General features: G+C 39.1%; 2 protein-coding genes across 2 annotated transcripts in view; one reads left to right on the forward strand and one right to left on the reverse strand.

Moving 5' to 3' along the window:
• The window catches only part of adam22 (ADAM metallopeptidase domain 22), a 57,301-nt gene that overhangs the window by 14,605 nt on the left and 19,688 nt on the right, over nt 1-23,008 (reverse strand). The window contains exons 5-14 of the mRNA XM_068736394.1: nt 19,978-20,060; nt 16,024-16,087; nt 6,558-6,624; nt 6,382-6,458; nt 5,675-5,749; nt 5,352-5,423; nt 3,510-3,676; nt 3,344-3,428; nt 3,022-3,112; nt 2,857-2,908 (exon numbers count right to left, since the gene is read on the reverse strand). Of these exons, the coding sequence (XP_068592495.1) occupies nt 2,857-2,908; nt 3,022-3,112; nt 3,344-3,428; nt 3,510-3,676; nt 5,352-5,423; nt 5,675-5,749; nt 6,382-6,458; nt 6,558-6,624; nt 16,024-16,087; nt 19,978-20,060 (833 nt within the window). The remainder of the gene's footprint in view (nt 1-2,856; nt 2,909-3,021; nt 3,113-3,343; nt 3,429-3,509; nt 3,677-5,351; nt 5,424-5,674; nt 5,750-6,381; nt 6,459-6,557; nt 6,625-16,023; nt 16,088-19,977; nt 20,061-23,008) is intronic.
• On the forward strand, nt 7,200-10,775 carry cldn12 (claudin 12). The gene is made up of 3 exons (XM_068736395.1): nt 7,200-7,331; nt 8,423-8,679; nt 8,779-10,775. The coding sequence occupies exons 2-3, from the start codon at nt 8,461-8,463 to the stop codon at nt 9,589-9,591; spliced, it is 1,032 nt and encodes a 343-aa protein (XP_068592496.1). The 5' UTR covers nt 7,200-7,331; nt 8,423-8,460; the 3' UTR covers nt 9,592-10,775.

Genomic DNA, 23,008 nt, shown 5'->3' on the forward strand with positions numbered 1-23,008 from the left:
TTGAATTAAAAATTTGCACCAGTGCTTACTCTCATCAAAATCTTGTAGTGTTTATCCCCATTTAAACGGTAATAAGGGGTAAAACAAAGATGAAACGTGCTTAAATGATTCACTGGTCACCAGGAGAAGTACAATCTTTGCCATGGGGAATAATATTATTAATCAGCCATTTAGCAGCAATAAGCCCATAATTAATAATATCTTTAACTGTGCAATACTGATTTAACAGATGTTTTGAGCAATAATTCAACTGTGCAATACTCTGCAATACAGTTTACTCTGGCATTAATACAGTTTTTTATCTATGCTATACATCTAAACTAGTACTCTTATATATTTGCACTATTCCTGCATTTTTACAAGCTTTTACACACCATAATACGTCACATTTACAGCATTATTATTATTTACGCTGTTGTTATGTATTGTGGTATACATTATTATTTATATCTTACTTCTATTTTACCATATTTATTTATGTTATATTGTAGAATAATGCACATATTTTTAATATTTAATTACATGTATTCCAAAAGATTAAAACACAGACACTAATGTATTATTTGCCTACGGTTTGTAGATTTCTTTCATAAAGTGCATGAAGCACCTTGTGTTTCCAGAGAAAAAGATTCACAATCATTTATTTCTTTCTTCATTCATTCACAGTCAGTCTATCACCTCCTAGTGGCTTTTAGGAGGCAAGGCCACAATCTATTTTTTCAATGTAGCACTCTTTATAATCATATTTTGTCCAAGTATGTTCATGGCAAAAATCAATTATTTCATGAGAATATAACAGAAAAGAAATATAAGTAAAAATAGATATAGACCAATTCTGAATTCTAACCATTCTGACCATAATGCATGTTCAGACAATATGTGCATACAAACATATGAAAAGACACACGTGCACACACTCACACACACGCACGCACGCACGCAAACACAAACACAAACACACACACACACACACACACACACACACACACACACACACACACACACACACAGCAGCTAAACCTTGTGAGAAATGTGAGAACAGTTAGTAGTAGTAGTCAGGTTAGGTCGATCACACATGCAAGTGCTAAGGAATAAAAAGAAACGTCCGTCAATGGACATGACTGAGGGTTGCTCATTGAATACAAGTGTCTGAAATACCATTGAGATTACTTTAGTAAATACAGATCTGGGCCAGGTCCATTCACAGGTGACAGTCTCATAAGAGCGCAGAGTCACCTGTCCTCTGTCATGTGACCACATGACATTATAGCAGCATTATTTTGATAACCAATAGAGCAGAACCTGGACGAGGAGTGTTAGGGGAGTGCACTGCCGTTACAGTGAAATGAGGTAGTTAAATATTGGCCTAGGATGAGAATGACATTGCAGACTGTTTCAATCGGTTAGAGATGGACAAAAATAACTGATGAAAAGTCCTGACTTTCAAAGTGCAGGAGGTAGAAGGAGACTGTCAATAAATTAGAATAATTAAATCAATAAAATTTTCTTGGCTGATCAGACAGTGACATCCAAAAACTGAAGAATACACATGAAGTACATGTGAAATTGTACAAAATGATTATGAAAAATACAGTCAGTGTATAATAAAAGGACATCAAACTGTATTTTTTCATAACATTTGAATAAAAAAGAGAAGCTGGGGCCACAGCAGCTGTCGTGCTGTTGGATGAGATGGGAAAGGTTGTGATGACTGACAACCCCTCCGAGGCAGCCGGTTGGTTCAAAACAGCACAGGCAACGTTCTAGCCAAGCTTCAGCTCACCTGCTGTCCCATTCGGGATAGAGGGGGAACGCGAGAAGTATTTAAGAAGAGGGGTATATATATTCACACATACACACAGGTCGCAGAGACACAACACACAGTCACATCCGTATGCTCACAGAAAGCCTCCACAGTACTAACACTGCTGATGTACACTAAGACAAACACTGTCATGAAACACACAACATACACAGACTGATTTATCACCTGTTTTCTAATCTTAGCAAGCAACAGATTATATAACACATTACTGCGGAGAGAGGTCCAATGAAGTTATATAAACAAGCCATATGAAAAATTCATATAGGCTGACACCTGGTGGTGAATTATTAAACTACCATGACACTCCAGCGGATGGAAATACATTACATTATTTACATTACATCACATTTTTAATAAACACATTAAATAGTTGATAAAATAATTTAGACTTACATAATTTGTCAAACATAGACTTGTTACTAACATGGTTTGTGTGTGTGATCTTATTTAGTGCTGATCGTCACTGTGCATATGGTTTAACTGTGACGTCAAAAAAAGGACTGAAGATGAAAATGAGCTTTAATCTAACTCTGGTACAATACATGAAATGGTAACATTTATGTTTAATATTGTAAATGGTCCCTTACAAATAAAATAAACCTGCTGCAAATAAACACTTTCAAAGATAATAAAATATGATTATGTTTCAACTGCTTTGAGATACATAGTATAATATATTCTAGTTCAAATTAAAAATGTCCACAATCCAAATTGAACGACTTTTACAACAGATTTAATTTAATTCTTTGGTGAAAATACCCATCCACTCAAAATAGAAAATGAATTCTTGAGCAAACAAATGCAATTTTTTTCTTTGTAAAAGAATGATGTTAACATTATAGTCAATGTACAACATGGTATCCAACTCTAATGTTGTGATTAAAATATACTGGAAAAACAACTGCTCACTGACACTAAGTTATAATCCCAGTCAGATTTTCGTGAGACAATTAGTTTCGAAAACCCGTCTGTTCCTGTTGTGGCTTTAAGGTTATGAATTGATTAGGGAATGTTCTGTAAAAGTCACTTACCCAACATCATCCATGATACAGCCCAACCAACGGTCATCACACTTGCACTCGCCTGGAGATTAAAAAAAAAAAACACATCAACATCTTTCCATTGCATAGAAACGAGCCTTAAAAATGAGCTGGAAAAGTAAGAAATAAAATAGTCATTAAGATTTAACTGTGTACCATTGAGGATCCTCTTCTTGTCAGAGAAGATGCCAATGTTCTGTCCAAGAGACTGAGCGAGGGTTATGGCCATCTCATCTGTTTTCCCGTACTGATGAAGAGGCAGACAGACGAGAGAGAGAGAGAACGAACAAACCAGAAAATACACAGAATATCAGATAAGTCTGAAAAAATAAAGTGTTATAAAGGATCAAAGGCATCCCACTCAAAGTTAACAAAAGACTTTGGATTAATTAATCAAATGGAATAACAGATACTAAATGCCTATAAACTGAAACTGCAGAATATAACAGGAATCTATAATTTGTATTTCGAGGCTCACCTCATTGACTCCCCCTCCTTTAGTCAGAGAGCAAACGCCTCCCATATAGGAAGCGCCGCCCCAACTGCTATGGAAACGATTCCCTCTGTTAAGAAAATAAAGTTATGTGTTTAATAAAAAAGATTCCGAGCACACATAGAACACAATTTTAAGTATTCAAACTTACGAGAAGAGGTGAACAGAGTCGCATTTCTCCTTGATGAAGTCTTTTCGATACTTCATGAACTCCCTCAGCGTCACCATGGGGTCGTCGTCAATGTTGAACTTATTGTCGGCTGACCATGTTTCCATCGCAACCAGCACAATCCGGGTATTAAGCTGTTCCTTGAAAATCTGGAGAATTAATAGTAGATTTAATATAGGTAAGTTATACTGACATGGCGTGATTGATATTAACAGTGACGAGCACGCTTCATATTCATCAACATCTTCAGCTGTCTGCTGTAAAAGCAGCATTCAAACAGTCAGTGTGATCAGTGTCCCGCCACCAGACAGCAGCACATTACAGGCAGCCAGACAAAGTCAATAAGGGTAACAGTCTGAAGGACATACTGTAGAGGGAGCAGACTGGCAAATAATAATGTTTGCTTTCATAAAATGGAAATCTATTGGGGTGCTGGGCGAGACAAACACTGGAGAAGAGGCCAAGAGCAAAGCCTTATTTGTTTAAGCTGAATGCCAGTAGTATCAAAACAAAGCTGTTCCCAATCCAGCCGTTAAAACCTCAACCTATAACTCCATTCAGCCAAAACTTAAGAGGGGGGTTGAATTTGTTTTAATTATTATTATTGTGCAGAGGATGTCATTTAGTTATTCTGGAAATACCTTGAAAGCAGGAGTAAGTGTTGTTAACAACTTTCTGAGTTCCAAATATCACTGGGGATATATTTTTCAGAAAATTGGATGCTTGGTTTAAAAATCACAGAATGAGCATTAAAGATAAATGAAAGGAGCCATCACTTTTCCCCAAAAACTAAATGTATTTGTTGATCATGAACTCAGGGTCATGAGATGACAACTGAGCAAATTAGATCCGTGAGATGTGGTTAAAAAAAGCTAGAAAGTGGATTTCAAGATAAGATTTGTTTTGTTTTGTTTTTTCTTACACCCTTATATGCACATGTCCATCAAATGAAATGGAATGTACCATTTACTTTACAGTAAATGCTAGTTGGTTTGGGAATGATCACTGTGTCAATCATTATCCATGGTGACAGATGTTTCAGAGCAGGTGCAGACCGTCTTTAATTTTAAGAAACCCAATATTCCCCCATTAACAATCAGTGTGACTGCGGCAAGAAAAAAACTCTCCTTTAACGGGAAGAAACCTCAAGCAGAACCAGGCTCTGGGAGGCCATCTGCCTCGACCGGTTAATTCTGTATATTTATACCCACAGTAACTTAGAAGTAATTGCTATAATATTTATCATGCTGCCACTGTGAATGTGGCCTCAGTGATGTGGTGTTTTGTATATTCATACCCATTGTTACTTATTTGTGATTGCTATAATATTCATCATATCTGATGACAATGTGAATGTGGCCTCAGTGCAGTGGCAGGATGGCATACACTGGGGAAAAAAAGGCAACTATACTCTCACATGGAAATCAATGTGTACGTCCTAAACAGAGTCTGCTTCATATGATCTTCTTCAAGGACACGACAAAAAAGCATGACCTTTCCCCAGCTTCCAGAGCCTATCAGCTTACAGTCATGACCCTGTGGCAGGTCAGATTTCAGTAGCACAGCAAACAAATGTGTCTACAAATAATGAACCACTGAAATATTTGCCTCTGTACTGTTGAGATACGACTGCTTTTTTCAGTCCTCTGAAAACTCATGACTGGCTGGTTAATGGCTGCATGCAGCATATTATGGGCCAGGAGAGGTTTTAAATGTAGAGAGTGAGGTTGGTTAAATGAGAAATCAGTTCAATGTGCGCTCAGCTCCAATACCCGGAAGTGCTTGTGGCAAGCTTTCCAAGAAGTGGATCAATACAATTCTTACCATGTCAGCCATATTGACCACTGACTTAGCATAGTTATTCGTGTGTCCAACGGAAAGCCGATGCTTCTTGTACTGAAGAGAGAGACGAGAGAGGGACAGACAGGAAACAATTAATTTTAGGCCATTTAAATGTGTAAAAGGAGCCAGTGTCTGCGCATTTGATCGCTCCAAATATCACCTTTATTGAAAACATTTTAGTCAGGGCTATTTGGATCAAAACTGTCTAGTTTATGCACAATGAAGGTAGTATTTGGAGTTATAGAATTAACAATTTTATGGTATACAGTCTATCATAATTGTACAACCATACCATATCTACTTACCGTTAAATGGTCATTGATCACCATCAACTCAATGTATTTGATCTCATCCTCTACATTGCGTGACACATGTGGAGCCTGAGAAGAAACAACACAGTTTGCCAGTTTCAAAATAAAAACAGACAGACAGACAGACACCATTTTCTCAGTTTTCTTCAACCAAAACATTTTTACATCATTGACAATTTCAGAACAGCATACACAGCAAACACAAAGATCAACTCTTGTCTCATGTGTCACCAAGAAAAGAAATGACAAATCAATAAGGATGAACTTTGCAAAGCTAAACCAATTTGTCTTTATTCCAAATAAAGATGAGAGCAGCTCTGAAGGCTGAGGGACCGACAGCTGCAGACATCCGACTGTCTGAGAAAAGACGAGGAAGCAGCATACTCACAAGGTAAATATTTCATGAAAAAAAGAAAAAAGAAAAAGAGAGAAGGGTGGGGAGCTCTTGTGTGGGAGGAGAGTGAGGAAACAGCGCTCTCTCTATATCTTTATGAATCTACATAAAACACATGGGCAGGGAAACAGCAGGAGAATCAGGTTTGGACAAACAGCATCCAGAGCATAATTATCTCTCTATCTCACACTCACATAAACTAACATACTCATGTGCACATCATAAAGTGAAGTCAACATGAGTCCATCAGCTGCCATCTGCTAATGATGATGATTTTCTCAGAAATATGCAGGCAGAGGAGTCATACCTGTCTCTTTTTTCTCCTGTGAACAGCTCTTGACCCGGGAAATGGAGGACTGGGAAAAGGCGGCTCTGGAAAATCACCTAGAAAACAGAAACATCAATAAATTAAAATGTATTTCACTGCTTTTATAAAAATAAATCCCATTAAATTATTTCTTATGACTTCAGTCATCATCTTACCACTGAGGAGATCATTAAATCTCTCGTGCCCTGCAGATTTATATATCATGTGAATGCGGACATCTCCCTAAAAGACACATAAAGCAGAATTTCATCAGTGACACAGATCACAGCCAAAAGTGTGTTATGGGGGTCAAGCAGCTATGTTCCAGTTCACCTGAAGTAAGTGTCCAAAAGTGCCTGTTTAATTCTGTCTAATCTGTACTGATCTGTACCCTATGTTGATTTGGTTGATTTTCTTTTTTTTTATATTCCACCCACGCACAAAAAGCTCAGGGGAGACAAATAATTGGACAAAAACACATACTATCATATGGTTGGTATAGCAACAAACATCAAAAAGGATTTGGACAAAATATTGGTAGACCTCTGCTGCCTCACAAAATACTTCTGCATCTACTGAACCAGCATGTCAACAGCAGACCAATTTATGTGTTTTGCAACGTACAGTTTAGGGATTTATATCTTTATTTTATTTATTTTTATCTATTTCTGGACAATAGTACATTATTATTTATCCTCTTGTATTGTATTTGCTCACTTGATTGTATCTACTTTTATCTTTACATTTGTATGTCAACCCTGTGATTTTAATGCTCTGCACGCATGCGTTAACCACCTGTGAGACAACACTGAGGGCACAATAACACAGTTTTACTTCAGGAAAAGGGTCTGGTTTGGTTTGAATCAGGTTTGGACCGAGTGTGTAAGGAATACCGGGCTGAAATGACACTGCCTTCGATCTAAATACGACCTAACAGCTGGGAATATAAGGTATGTGTCAATGTTTAATGTAGTTGTAGTTGTTTGAGCTTCACAATGAGGGATTCCGGACGCAACAGGTTGTTGTAATGCTAAGTTATTAGCTACCAGCTAGCTAGTTGACGTTAATTTAACGTTAGCGTGAAACGCTCAGTCAGCAGCCTATTCGTAAACATTCCGTGGTTATCATTTCATATGTTGACGATAGATTTTAGTGAACAGAATTGTTGATATATGCAGCATTAATCCTTTCATAACGGTACGTGTCTCCAGTTAGCGATGAGCTAACGGGCTGAAAGAGCTAACGCTAAAGTTACCTAACCTAACGTTATTATAAGTTAGCTAAGCTAGCTGACGAAACCACCCAGACAGGCGTCGTCTGGCAAGCTGTTGCGTCATAATAACTTCATAAATACCTGTTTTTTTCGGTTATTGTGTAATGTTGATCACAAAATTGGATTTCAATATAATACCAGGTGTTAGTACAATTATAATGTCATGGTATTAATCAGTGTATTATCACAGTTATATTGGGACGATGCAGTCATCATTGACTGCTGTAGTTAAGTTACCATGATAACTGCATTCAAAATAAAGAAGAAAAAAAAATGCAAATATTTAGACGTGATTGTATTAAAGACAGATAGGAGTCTCTCATTATACAGTTTTCACACAGCCATGGTCAGTCACTGTTGTCTCACAAAGAGACCGTAAACATCCAATTCAACTGCTCATTGTTTAGCTGCACCGTCTATGTAATGCACTGCAGTATAGACACTCTTGCCCTACAGCTTCCAAGTCATTCCCACTTTGTTTGCTAATGAAATGAGAGCATTGTTTCTCGGGACGGCAGATATTGGGTCAACTACGCTGTGGTGCATAGAAATACAGGGGGGTTGCCCATAGCTAGGTCAGTCTGTGGCACAGTTAGCTTACTTCAGTAGTAATGGGGCCAATAGGAGAAGCTTGTACAACCATGCCTTTTTCCTATGATCAGGAGTTCTGTGTAAAGAACTACAGTCAGATTATGGCCCCATTGCTTTCCACTGGATTGACCAGTCACTTCTTTCTGTCCGACTTCCTTTCTTTATCTGTTCAAACAGGAACTCTCGTCGTGGCCTTCGTTCCTGTCAGCACCACCATGTCGTGCCGGGACATCCACGCCACCAACGCTTTTGCCTTCCTCGTTGCCTTTGTGTCTGTGGGAGGGATTGCTGTGGCAGCATTGATCCCACAGTGGCGCATAACGAGACTCGTCACTTTCAATCGTAATGCCAAGAATATCAGCGTGTATGATGGGCTGTGGGCTAAATGTGTAAAACAGGATGGCTATTCAGGATGTTACTACTATGATTCAGAGGTATTACTTTGATACATTTGCTCTCCTCTCCTCTGCTCATGCTTTTCCTTTTCTGTCCTAAATGATCCTAACAGAAATCATGTCTTCTCATGTTTCCAGTGGTACTCTAAAGTGGACCAGCTGGATCTGCGGCTTCTGCAGTTCTGTCTGCCTACAGGCCTGCTGTTCGGCTCTCTAGCCTTGCTGCTGTGCATGGCAGGAATGTGTAAGACCTGCTGCTGCTCAGACAAGCCTGAACCGGACATTAAGACCATCAGATTCCTGGTCAACAATGCAGGCTGTCACCTGGTGGCAGGGACGTTCTTGTTCCTAGGCGGAGCTATCGCCATCGCACCCTCAGTGTGGTTCCTGTTCCGCACCAAGGAAATGAACATCAGATATGATAACATTTTCTCTGATGGCTTTGCTGTGTATGTATCTATAGGCTGCTCTGGAGGACTTATGCTGGCTGCCCTGCTGATGTTCATGTGGTACTGTATGTGTAAGAAGTTGCCTTCACCTTTCTGGTTGCCCCTTCCCTCCATGCCTACCTCTCTGTCCACCCAGCCTCTCACTGCCAACGGATATCCTCCTTCCCCAGTTTATGGTCCTCAGCCCTTCCCACCACAGCCCTTCCCTCCCACAGTTATCGACGCCCAGCCGTATGTGACCTCTCAGGGCTACGCTCAAAGTGTGATCGCCCCTGCAGCAACACAGATGTACATCTCTCAGATTTCTGCTCCAGATGGGTATGGTTCAGAGGTGGGAGGGAACCAGGCCTACAGCTACGCTCCCTCACAGAGTTATGCTCCTTCGCAGAGCTACGCTCCGTCTCAGGGCTACACATCCACCTACGCAGGCCACCGCTACTCCTCCCGCTCACGGATGTCTGCCATAGAGATCGACATCCCCGTGCTGACACAGGGACAGTAAGATAAAAGCTGCTGATAACGTCAGCACATTAAAGGCTTCTGTCCATGAAGATCACCACTGATGAAACTAATAGAGTATAATAGAGCTATTTACAGCCCCTAGAGTCAAGTCAGTCAGTATCGGTCTGTAAATTGCTGATTTTAGAAGATGAAATCCAGTTAAAAGAACACTGGGATTATGAAGGATACATTTTCTTAAAAACAAAGATATCACTGGTGCAAATAACACTGTATTCAGCTTAGTATTGTAGAAGGGGAAGAATGGATTTCCTGCCAATACCTGAAAGACATTTCAACCAACTAGCCTTTTTCACTGTTTCACCAGCAGAGAATGACCACAAACGATGGCGCCTATCTTGCTGATGTGGCCAATGGACCAATGTACTAGATACAAGCAAATTGTTATTAGCATTTAGTATGTGGCTGAATATAAATTACCACTTTTGATTTTAGATTAAAGAAGCCCTGATGATGGCTGCCGAAAAGCTACTGTCAGTTCTTCTGTTACCTTTGTTTATTTTGGACACATATTTATTCTCAAATTACTTGTCACTTTTCTCTGTGTAAAGCTTTCAGTATAGAAGTCTAATGTTATCACTACTGTACATTACTTAGAATTCTGTGGTTCTGTATGAACAACTACTAACTAACTCACCTGTTAATATCTTTTGTGTTGTGTAACTTGAATTGTTTGTCACTCTGAGGAGCGGCTGTTGAAGTTTTTAATGCACTAATTGTGTGAATACTGTGCCAGTTTACATTGCCTTTGTTCACTGACTTTGTTGTAGCCTTGAGTATTTTCTTACATATTACTTAATCATTTATTGCAACATACTTTTCCAAAGTGTCAATGTCTAAAAAACTATGGCACTAAGAAATTTGCAGATTTTGATCACTGTGTGGAATTACATTTTAATTATGAACAGTGATCTTAAAACAACACCAACAGGAATAAGAGTGCGGTTCATCAACATGTCCGCTGATAATTAAAACTTTTGCCATCTTAAGTGTAATGCTGTTCAGTGATTGTAGTCAGTTTTACCTTACAGTTTGAGTCTTGCCTTTTGTATAATGAGCACTGATCAACAATTTTTCGAAGTCTAATGCATTCATCTTATTCAACAATGTTGAGGTCAAATGTTTTTCTACACTGTCATCTTTTTGTTGTTTTTATTAAAACATAAATCCAAATATATGTGTGTGCCTGTTTATGTGCTGGGGTAACAACAATAGATAATAGACACACAATAGATCTGCTTATACTGAAATAATTCATGTGAGAGAGTTGTCTGTCCTCACACGTCTGGCAAAAGACTAAGAGGAGAAATGGAGCAACATTTCAGTCAGACTGGATTACAAACTGGAAAAGAGCCATTCCAGCAAGTTGTCTCCACAGTAACAGTTTATTTGATAAATTGTTTGACTAAATCAATGGCTGGTGAGGTTCTGGTTTCCCAGAAATGTATTGCCATACAATGTTATACTTCCTTCTGTAATCTCTTCATGATGACTTGATTCGCTGAGGGACATTAAAGTTATCCATATCTCGGTCTGCAGTGCACCAGTGATACCAAGGCTACTTTTACAGCTTACACCTACAACCTCCACATCAACTAAAGTGACACAATCATATTTTCTCCCTAAGGAAGGCCAAGTTACCAAGTGTGGTGCACAAATCCACAATTTTGCAGACAGATATACAACATAGACCTACATGCAACTAATGACGACTTTTATCATTATTCCTCCAGAAATTATACAGCTTCACTGTTGTTTGGCTTTGGAGCAAGATTTCAGTTGAACCTTAATTGTGAAATGTGCATTTTACTCTGAGAATAGAACCTCTTTGGCAGTTACCCTGAACTTTGATCTGCTCTGTGGGTAAAAATTTAGGTTATCGCATCAGAGTCCATAACAAAACTATAGCCAATTAAAACAGTGAGCACTCTATTAAAATGAATCTCTTAGCACTGCAGTGTTTTGTCTTATCTTTGATGTAGTCCTAGCGGACTGAGCATCTGAATTAACAGCCACCAGTGTAACTGCAGCAGCCATAATTGGAGCCAACTCCTATTTTAATGTCACACTTTCATGTTGACTGAGAATTTAGTGGCTGATGATTAATAAGACCATATGACATAGATGCCTTTGTATTATTTGTAGCATATACACAGTGCATTCATCTTGAATTAACTGTTGTAATAAAGCATTTTCTGGACCAGAGTCTTCTTTGTTCCCAAGATCCTCACTCCCATCTTAAAAATACAACCACAGCATATAGACTCGGCAGGGAGTGTGTAGTGATGGAGATTAAGGGTCTAAACACAGATGGCTTTCATATGTCGTGCTACAAAGAGATGGGGTGGAGCCTAGGTTGCCAGGGGAGATGGTACATCAGACACAGACTACTGGCTCATGAATATAAAGCAGGGAGGGGTAGCATGGTTTTCATTATTGCTCTCTGTCTGCATGTGTGAATGAACCGGTCCAGGTTTAGTAATATGAGGTTGGCTTGAGGCCACAGGGAGACCCCCTTTTTTAAAATCCCATCAGCTCTAACTCACACTGAGCTTCCTTCCCAGCTTGAGCTAGAATCAAAAAATCCTCCTCTTGGCACCTAATGCGAAACCCCCCCCCCCCCCCCCCCCCCCTGCAACCTGCCACCACCCCCACCAACACACCCCTTACTTCATCCTTCACTCCCCCACTCCTTCATCCTCAGTTATCCTCCCAGATTTGGGAATATTTTACAGAAATGTAAAGATGATACAAAATTATTTAAAAATCCAACAAAACCAGGAGAACAGTTCCATCAACACCACAGATGAGTATTTAGTATTAGTGTGCACGCTATCTGATGTGATTATACTTCATTTGAACACACTACATGCAAAAATCCTGCTTAGAATTAGTATGTAGTATAGATTTGGGTCAAGCTGCTAATTTTGCTGTTAAGCCATTAATCGATTATCAAAATACTGCTTTGTCTTTGTTTTCTTAGCCTTCATAGTTCAAATGTGCTGCCACACTGAACCCACAGTCACTGCAATATCAACAAAACGCAGCACTATGCTTTTCTCAGTCCTCACTGAAAGTGAATAGTCAGAGCTGTTGGGATGTAGCCGCAGGGGCCCTGAGGTGCAGGTGGGGTTGGGAAGGTGACCAAAAAAACAAGAGGGCTAAACATATGGTGTTTTCTGCAAATGCAAGTCAGCATCACACATACTCAAGTTTTCTGCATGTTCACACTCACACAAACACTTGCACACTAAAGATTGTAACATTTACACATATCAGCCTCGGGTATGTCACGTTCTTATGTCAACTTTAATTTTGGCGCTCTACATTACTCACAACTGTAGTGTACTAGTTCAGAAGACAATAATACACTTTAAAACCAGTTCAGCTGCATAGGGTGACATGAGCAGCTGGATCAGGACAGACTTCAATGTCCTGCATTACCTTTTCTGCCTCGGCAGAAGAAGATCAGATGGATTCACCATATGGTCGACAGGGACCATGCCAACTCTCTATCCATCTCAACATCCCCCATCCTGCCATGTTTCTTTTTCCTATCACTTCCAACTAGATCATAACAGCCGGAATTATGGTACATAACAGGCAAAAAGCCTCTGCATTTAATGCTATACTAACTAATAAGTGGCTGTTTCATGTTATAACAAGAGCATGACTGAGCAAACAGCCTTTTAAAAAGAGAGCCTTCTAAAATCCACTCAGAAAGCACAGTATTTTCTCTGTGCCGCTGTGTGTGTGTGTGTGTGTGTGTGTGTGTGTGTGTGTGTGTGTGTGTTGGTAAACAGGGTACACAAGGAGCACTTAAGTTTTTGCAGCAAACATCTGTGTGACAAAAAAAAAGAGCAGACGGCTTGCAGACCAAGCAGACTGTCAAAAGAGACAAAGAGATATTTAGACGGTGAAATAGAGAAAGAGATCAACCGAGAGGAGCCCAGAGATGCAGAGAGGGAGAGACAGTCACAGTGGACCATTGCCCACAGGGAGCAGACATCCAGAGCTCAGCGCTGACAAACTGACAGCCATTGCTGGGCTCGGGGGAAGCTCTGTCCCCGGCATTGTCATGCAGACAGGATTCCCTCACCTAAAATGCCAAAACCATCACTAGCAACGGAGCTATGTGCCAAATATATTTCCTAAACCACCTCAGTACTTCTACCACGGTACAGACAATTATGTTTTATATAATTTATAGTATCTAAGAAGCCTAGATTCTTTGAGGCCAGTTGAGTTCTGGTATTTTACAACTAAATGCTGAAACTGAACGTTATATGTCACACTTGAAGAGGAAGAGCAAATGTGTCCATGTGTAGAGGTGGAACAAGTATTTCAACCCTTCACTGGAGCAAAAGTTGTAATAGCACAATAATAAATGATGCATTAATATCTAAGTAGCATTTTAGCACTGTAGCTGATCAAGGTGTAACTGATTGTATTCTGTTTGGTAGTTTAACTTATAATGATCATATTTGATGATAAGATCATATGTTTTGTTTGTAAAATCTGCAACTGCAAAGTAACTAAAGCTGTCAGATAAACGTTGAAGGATGAAAGAGAAAGTAGCAACATTTAGGCTTGTAGCATTAAAGTTCCTCTTCTAATTAAAGCAATCAATGTATAATGTTGTGCATAAACATACCTGAAGTCACCTGTATTTACGTCTTTCCTTTGGCTTTGTATATGTGCTCCACAATATGTCTTGCTTTATTTTCTATATTTGATATGCGGCAGTGTTTTGGCCTAATGTTTGGCATGACACACACAAAAAAACTAAACTAGTGGAGAATCTCTTCCAATATTTATGTGCATTTTACGTCACTGGGCCTGTGTGAATGACCAAAGAAAGGCTACCAAGATACTGTATCTCTGAAGACGAGTGCTGCAGCAATATTCTGAGTTAAGATCTCTCTCTCTCTCTCTCTCTCTCTCTCTCTCTCTCTCTCTCTCTCTCTCTCTCTCATCGCTTGAATAATTCAGTCTCTCCAGAAAACGCTGGAGAGGAATGACGAAGACAGAGACGAAGAAGAGGCCAGATGAGGAGGGAGTAAAAGAAGACGTGGAGGAGAGGAGAAAGCCATGACATATGTGAAGTAAACCTAGTGGGCGGAACCATCGTTGTTTATCATTCTTTCTCATCCTCTATCTTTCTTTATCAATCTTTCACATTCTGAATATTCTGTTGCTTTAACTTAAATTTTCTTTCCATATTGTATAACTGTGATACAACTGACATTGTTGGTAAATTATTACCTATAATTTACCAACAATTTTGTGTCTTTTGCTAAGCTCATCCTCCCTCTCTGTACCTGCATCGTTGTCATCCCTTTTTTCTCAGTTAGCCACCCTCTTTTCAGCCTTATATTTGGCCTTTACATCCGTCCATCCTCTTCATTTCCTCTCCTATCCATTCTTTCAACGCCGTTGGCACTAAAACTGTCATATGGGAATGAATCTCAAGTAGCTGTGTGCCAGGCTACCAACACCCATAAGTGCACATACACACATACACAAACCCCTGACCTCTCTTATCTTTTCTCTTTTCGTCCCTTACTGATTAACACCAGAAACACACTTCTTCTGGACGTTTTAATTAGAGCAGAAAAGACACGCACACACAGTATCAGCAGCTTGTTCTTCCACTCTCATGATTTAGACAATCTCAGATCTGTCCTTTCGCTGTGACCATAAGGCCTGTAATTGTTATTTTCTAATTGGCTGTAGACTTTTCTGCTGTCTGTTGGCTTTGTTACCCAGCAAATCTCTCTGTTCTGAGACCTGTGGGCCACACTCACGGCTCATTAGAAAAAGTAGCGACAACTGGTGTGTGATCTGTAACTGACTCTGATTTAGTCCAAACCTCCTCTCAGGACTATAAATGACCTGCGTGAATCCTGTAATATCAGGTAAACTATTCTCACCATGTATGTGCTGCACACATAGTCCTGTAGCACAGTGATTTCCAGTCAGGTACAAAAAATGAAGGATTTTGGAGCAGCTCAGCAAGTTTGAAAAAGTATAAATCATGATTTGAATAAATTTGTGGAAAAGAAGGAAAACAAATACACAAAATAGTCGTAGTATGCATGCAAATTTAACTAAACCTACTGACAAACCAGCCTAACGAAGCCTTAACATTGCAGATTAAAGGATAATATATTTAATATATTCCTTTTTGGGGGGGTTTTCACCTTTATTATAAAAGCCTTCAGGACGTTCAAGGATTACTCAGTTTTGAATGAAATAATGATGCAACAACATCTGATCATGGAATAATCAACAGGGCTGAGAGGCAGCTGGACATGACAAGATGAAAAGATGAAAGAAGGGAAAACTGATAAAACCATCAAGAGGAACCATCACCAGCTCAGAGTACATATACATTTCCATGAAGAGTACTTACATTGCTGTTGCCCTGTCCTCCAGGTTCAATCATGTAGGTGTGATTGCCATCGAAAAACATCCCACTGAAAAACAAAGAGAGAGGAAAGCACATATCAACACCAGTTGTTGTTGTTTTATTCATCACTAAATAGAATAGTGCATCTGACTTCAACTCCTCCTCAGCCATCAGTGTGATAGACAAGCCATTTCAGTGCTTGCCCAGAGGCTTTTATTGTATTATTATCATTTGTCAGAATAATAACGGTAATGCACTCCTACAAGGTGCAGTTTTGGACAGAATCCTCTGCTGTCCTGCTCTATTTGGCCCATGTACAGCTTAGGAGGGGTGGAGGGTAATACTAAACAAAAGGCCATCCAATCATCTCAGAGATTCTCCCTCCCAACGTAAAGGTCACCTACGGACTTTATCTCTGGAACAATAACTAAGAGTTTAAACTGGTTGACCAATGACTAAGAAACCTGTGAAATGAGTGCAGTTTAGCAGAATTGGTGCAAATCATGATGGTTCTCTCTAACATTTGTTGGAAAATGTAATGATTTCATATGCAATTAAAATGTTTAAATACATTCATCACATAAAGGTATGAGATAAAGAGGCCACAACACACACACACACACACACACACACACACACACACACACACACACATCATTTTGACCATGCAATCATTTTAAAAAGTCAGAGATCAATTTCTTTAGCAGCCGGGTGAAGGTCTTCTCGTCTCTGCCCACCTGCGTGTGCGCATGTGCACAGTAATGGACTTCATCCATTAATTAACTTTATCTGAAGCTTTTAAGAGATTGGTCGGGTCAAACTGTAAAGTCATGAAGGTAAACACTGCAGGAACATGCAATCTGTCTCACTCTTTCCACTGCCTTTTTTTCTACCTCTTTCTGGCCATCAACACACAGAAATCACCTTCAGCGCACTCTCTTTGTACAGGTCCGACATTGCACTTACAGCAGATTACACACACAGAAAAAGAAGACAACACAGATAAACATGTGTATTACTTTTTTTACTTTTTGGTCTGTTTGTGATCTACTTCTGTTTTATTTTCCCATCAGCTTTTTGCAATTAGTGATGAGATCCACCATTTTTATTCCAAATAGTTTGGGTTTGTACTTTAAGTCTCCGCCCCATAGGTTTGAAATGGGTGGGACTCCATTGGAAAAAAAGTGATGTCACACACTTCTGTCCACCAATCAGGATTTAACAACATTTGAATCTAAAGCTGATTAAAGTTGCCATTTTAAATCAAATTTGATCAAACCACACCCTTAATGTACTATGAGTGACAAACTCTTCATGAATGATACAAATGTATTATTCTCCTAACTTTACCTTTGATTGTAGCTCATTTAATGATGCATATTAATGTTATAGACTACTTAAAGCAGCTAAACTCAATATTTGTTATAATATTGTATCAAATAACGTGAAAGGGATCGCTCATAGTAATGAACCTACAGAGAATTATCACCTGAATCTGAATCTTAGTCCGTCTACAACTTTTCTGTTTTGGTTCACTCTTAAGTTTTTAAGTAACACTTCATCATTTCAAGATTCCAAAGTGTCCAATATGAAGCCAGTTGTTGTTCTGAATTAAAAGCAGATTTGAACTGGCTCAATATTTAAACTTTTCTGGGATATGATGTAATGTTCAGGCTGATCATTTCTTAATCAGTATGAGGTTTTGCATTTCAGTCACAAATGTAAAACATGGAGGATGCTCTAAACAGGAACCTGAGTCAATGGTTAACTGTCTGCTGAGAGCACTATCCTGCTGTATACTGTTAATACCCTATTGTATTGCAGACTAAAGTTTCTCTGTTGCGCGCATGTGTGTGTGTGTGTGTGTGTGTGTGTGTGTGTGTGTGTGTGTGTGTGTGTGTGTGTGTGTAAGAGAAAGTGAGAGGGAGAGAGAAAGAGGAGAGAGCAGGATGTATATTACAGTAAACACCTGACTCAGCATAAGGGAAATACTCTGCCTCTAATGTCTAACCCCTCGATACCACTGTACACTCCCTGAACTCCCGTGCTCTTCCTGTCTCTCTCTCATCCACCTACACATGTACACACACAAACACACAAATTAGTTTGCATTGGTTTGCAAAAAGAAGTCTGATTGTACAGAAGTCAATGAGAAAATGACCATACTTCTCACATGATTCATTACCTCAGTGAACATTTTAAACATAAGTTTATGATCTCGCTAGTTTCACGTCTTTTTCCATACAACATGATGTTCATTTGGTGGATTATAGTCCCATTTAGAATAAAATAGATGATAAAGCTGGGTATGCTTTTGGGCGTGGCTATCTTGTGATTGACAGGGACAGGACTTCTGTCTGGGGGTTGTCCGTATCTTCGTCTTACAACTTTAACACTTTCAAAGTGCGTTTTCAGTTCATGAAAGTAAATTGTAACAATTTTGGCCCCTAAAAATGTCTTATTGAGCATTCGGTTGTAATTAGCTCCACCCTCTCATGTTACTTCTGGTTCCAAAAAACAAAATGGCATCAGCCAAAATGCCAAACTCCAGGCTTCAAAAGGTGAGTCCACAAACCAATGGGTGACTTCACTTTGACTACGTCCACTTCCTATTTACAGTCTGCGTTCACATTATATCCTAATCTGTCCTATATATGACAATGTACTGCATGTGCAACACATTCACCTTGGTTGGGTTTGATTAATTCATGCCCTACTTTTCATTATTTAGTGTGCGGCACTACATAATTTGCTGTGCTGACACATTTCCCAACATGATCCCACAATCACATGAAATATGCAAACGTTATTATTATTATATTATTATAAGCCCAAGCTTATTTTAGCTTATTCAGCAAGTATCAATCTCATTTCATCCACTTGCCTTAATTAGATTAATTTATTTCTCTGCACTGATTATTTTTGTTTTGGACGTTATGTTAAAAGAGAATTTACTGGACTGAATCAAGCTCTGATGAAGCATAATGGATCGAGAATGAAAGGGATAAAGTGATGAAATAGTGTTTAAACAATGTGACGATGTGAATGAAAGCAAAATACTTCATAAAGCTTTGATCTCTGACCTTTGCAACTAAATACAGATCATTAAAAGTTCTACCCGCAACACGCACTGCTTTATTTTCTTGGAGAAATTATTTTTATGCAATATGAAAATGTCTAGTCATAACAACTAACAAGCAAAAGGAAACACCCATGAATACAAGGATTCCTGTTAATAAATGAGCAATAGATTAAACTGACAAGAAGCTTCTTCCAGGACTGTATATTTTTCTTGACTTGTTTACAGCCATAATGTTATAAATTCAGCTTTCTCTATTATTTAGGTTTCTTTTTAAGAAACTTAAATAATTAACATACTTTTTTTTTTTTTTAAACAGCGACAGCAAAATATACCATACAATGTGTTAAAGAGGTTTGGCTGTGGGTTTTTTAATCTTACAGTATGTTCACAGTTTTCATTAGCTTTCAGCTAATGTGTGGAAGCAACTGTGACAAACCGTATTTTATGTGCATGATTATTCATATGTGCCAATTTATGCAAGTTTTGTATTAATCACATACAATGACATTCAGTAACACAGGATATATGTTTGCCTCTCTTCTCTTCACATACACACACACTATAACACAAAAACTCATATACAGCGTACAAGCATTCCTCCCAGCAGGCCTTGTTTCTGACCCATCCCTCTGCTTTAGAGCACAAACTCTAAAAATACCAGCGCTGAGAAGAGAAGACGCCTGAGCAGCACCTGTCAGTGCGAATGATAACCTGTGCAACGAAAAATGCAGAGAGACAGAGAAGGGCTGGCTAAAACTAATTACATTGACCTAATGAATAAATGGGAGCATTGGCCGATTACCTGGACACACAGAGGCAGCAATGTTGGCTGAGAAACATGGACACATATAAATTCACATAATATTTGTACTTACTACAATCCGTGACAGGTTGAGACAGCCACAAAGGAGTGAGGAATGTCTCTGACCTTCCCCTGATAGTAGCAGTGCTCTCCTCCCTGTGAGCAAAACACAAACACTCACAGATTAAGATCATACACATGGTTGCCTCCTAAAATGTCCCATGCACTCAGACAGAGACCGAAACATCTCACTTGCTGCTTTCATTACCATGTTCCATCAGAGTGATCAATCACACAGAATTAATTTGCTAACAAGTGCAAGTATGATTTGGTGTAGACGTGCATGTGTACTGTATGTTTATTTGTGTGGTACATACACACACTTTGAGATTAACCAATTCACATCCTACCATCTGTGTGTTAACCCCTTCTGTGACTTCGCTGTCCTCCATCCCAACTTATACCCACAATAGGAAGCCACATCATCAGTCTCTAGTTTTTCCATCTTGTCATAACTCTGTCTTCGCTCTCTATCTCCATCTGTCTTTTTGTGTGTGTTTCTTCCCCTATCTGCCAGCGTAAACACAGATTTATTTTCTATAGACGTGTATGATGTCTAAGTGTCTAAGTGCTCTGCAGGCCATCTCTTCCTGGTCCATTTCTCGCTGCCTAACAGCCATTAGGCAGGAAGCCGGTCTCCCTGAGGAGATGCAGCTTTTATCAGAGGATCAATTTCTGCCCTACAGTTTGATGCAATGCACAGCAACGCATTGCTTCGTCCACTTCTACCTCCAGCTCTCTCTGTGGACTTCAAAACCCATGCCCGGCTTATGTGTTTGTGTGAGGATGCATGTATATGTTTGTTGCAGTTGTTAAACTACATGACCAAAATAAGTGAAAACTGAACTACAGGCGTAATGGTGATGACTTTCAACCAGATTTCGGAACAGGAATTTGCTCCCATTCAGCCACGAGAGCAGCGGTGATGTTATGCTGCTACAAGGCCTGGTTTGCAGTTGGCGTTCAAACTCATCCCAAAGCTGTTGGATGGGTTTGAAATTAGGGCTTTGTGCAGGCTAGCCAAATTCTTCCATTCTAAACACGAGAAAAAACTTTCTTCATGAACTTGGCTTTATCATGGAGATATTTTCATGATGAAACAGGAATAGGTGTACCCAAAACTGTTGCCATAAAATTGGAAAGACATTGTGTCTAAATATTGTGGTATGTTGTAGCATTAAGTTAAGACATTACTTTCTTCTTGAGTTAGATGAGACAATGGATGCCACTCATGTTTGTGTGTTAAGCAGCTGGTTAGCTTAGCTTAGCATAGAGACTGGAAACAGTTTGCCTGCTCTGTCCAAAGGAAACCAGATGTGCCTACCAGACCTCCCGAAAGCTCACTATAAATATATTACATCTTATTTGGAGTCTTGTCATCACAAAGAGATTTTTAGGCAAATAGTGGAAACTCCAGAAAGTGTTGTGGACAGCTGTGTCCCTATGTATTAGTCTTAATGCTAAGCTGAGCTAAGCATCTCCGTGGCTTTATATTTACCATACAGACAACTCTCAGCAGGAGATTATATTTGTGTATTTCACAAAACGGCAAACTATTCCTTTAAGATTTCCCTTAATTGTAACTAAGGAGCAAGGCTAGCACAAACCATGAAAAACAAACAAACGTGAAGTGAATAGGCGTGGCAACATAACTTACATAGTGCTCATTTCCTTAAAGAGCTATTTCAGGTTTACAGGAATTAGAGTTACACATAATTAACAGTCAATGTTAAGAGCTGATGTAAAAAGAGGTCCTCATAGATATATAGTAATACAAATGTGTGTGATGAACTCATCTGTATAAACTGTTATCATTATTGGAGTTAAATTACATCAGTCAGATTAATCCGATTTTTGTTGTTTTTCTTCATGAGTGTTGTTTCTTTTCCTCTCTCTCAGTCCTAACTATGTCACTCTAAGCATTCTTCTATTTCTCCATCCAAGATGCATGACCAGAATCAAGAAAAAGTACTAAAGTTAACAGCTGTGAATTATTGACGAGAGGAAACTTAAATTGAATATTCTGACACAAAGATAAAACATATGAATGGGTTGCAACAAGACAATTTGTACAAGTTAGGTGGATAAACCTAAATGGAGATCAAGAGAGAGAGAGAGAGAGAGAGAGAGAGAGAGAGAGAGAGAGTGAGGTTGGGTAAAGAAACAGAGAGCAAGTGTGAGATAAAGAGACAGTGAGGGCTATTTATAAGTGATGCTGTGCTCTACTATCCCACCGCCTCTCCTCCCCCTGTCGCCCTGAACCTTCTGCTCCACTTCTCATCTAAGCAAGAAACACCCAAAATCCAGCCAGTGACGTGGGTACATCCTAAGAGAGTGTGTGTGTCTGTGTGTGTGTGTGTGTGTGTGTGTGTGTGTGTGTGTGTGTGTGTGTGTGTGTGTGTGTGTTGCTAAATTGGTCTGATCTGTGAACTCCTTAGACTCCTATAAGAGTATTTAATCATCTAATCTGGACAACACAATGCACAATGAAAAGGTGGAGTTCAGAAAGTTGGTAAACAAGTAGGACATTTTGCCCTCTGAAAGTTTGGCAATTAGATAAAGCAGAGGAATAAAGACATTACACAGATATATATCATATTTTGCTATTCATGAGACAGAAAGTGTATACATACATAAGTGTACATGGAGTTTATTTGTGCATGTCATTCTATTTAGAGGTATTGACGTACTCCATCAATACTTTGTTATCCTCTCTGGGTGGATCATTGTGAGCAGGGCTGAAGATTAATGAGCAGGATTGCTGATTGCAGTTTCCATATTAAGGCCGATAGAACCACTCTATGAACAAACACTTAAAGTACTCTATAACAAAACCAATTATTATTGCATCATCATATCATTCAGAGATGTAATCTATCCAGTGTGTGAAGTTTTAAAAGGTATTTATGGTGTTTATGTAGGTTGACTTCTTTATACTGTTTGATACTTACATGGTTATATTGTTCAATTAAAATGTTGAGGACAAAGGATTGTGATTATATTTATGTTATATAAATTGCAGCTTTACTATGTATAATGATATG

Source organism: Cebidichthys violaceus, unplaced genomic scaffold (genome assembly GCF_023349555.1).
Source record: "Cebidichthys violaceus isolate CVI_PGR_0920_01 unplaced genomic scaffold, fCebVio1.0.p SCAF_7, whole genome shotgun sequence".
In the NCBI taxonomy this organism is placed as follows: Eukaryota; Metazoa; Chordata; class Actinopteri; order Perciformes; family Stichaeidae; genus Cebidichthys; species Cebidichthys violaceus.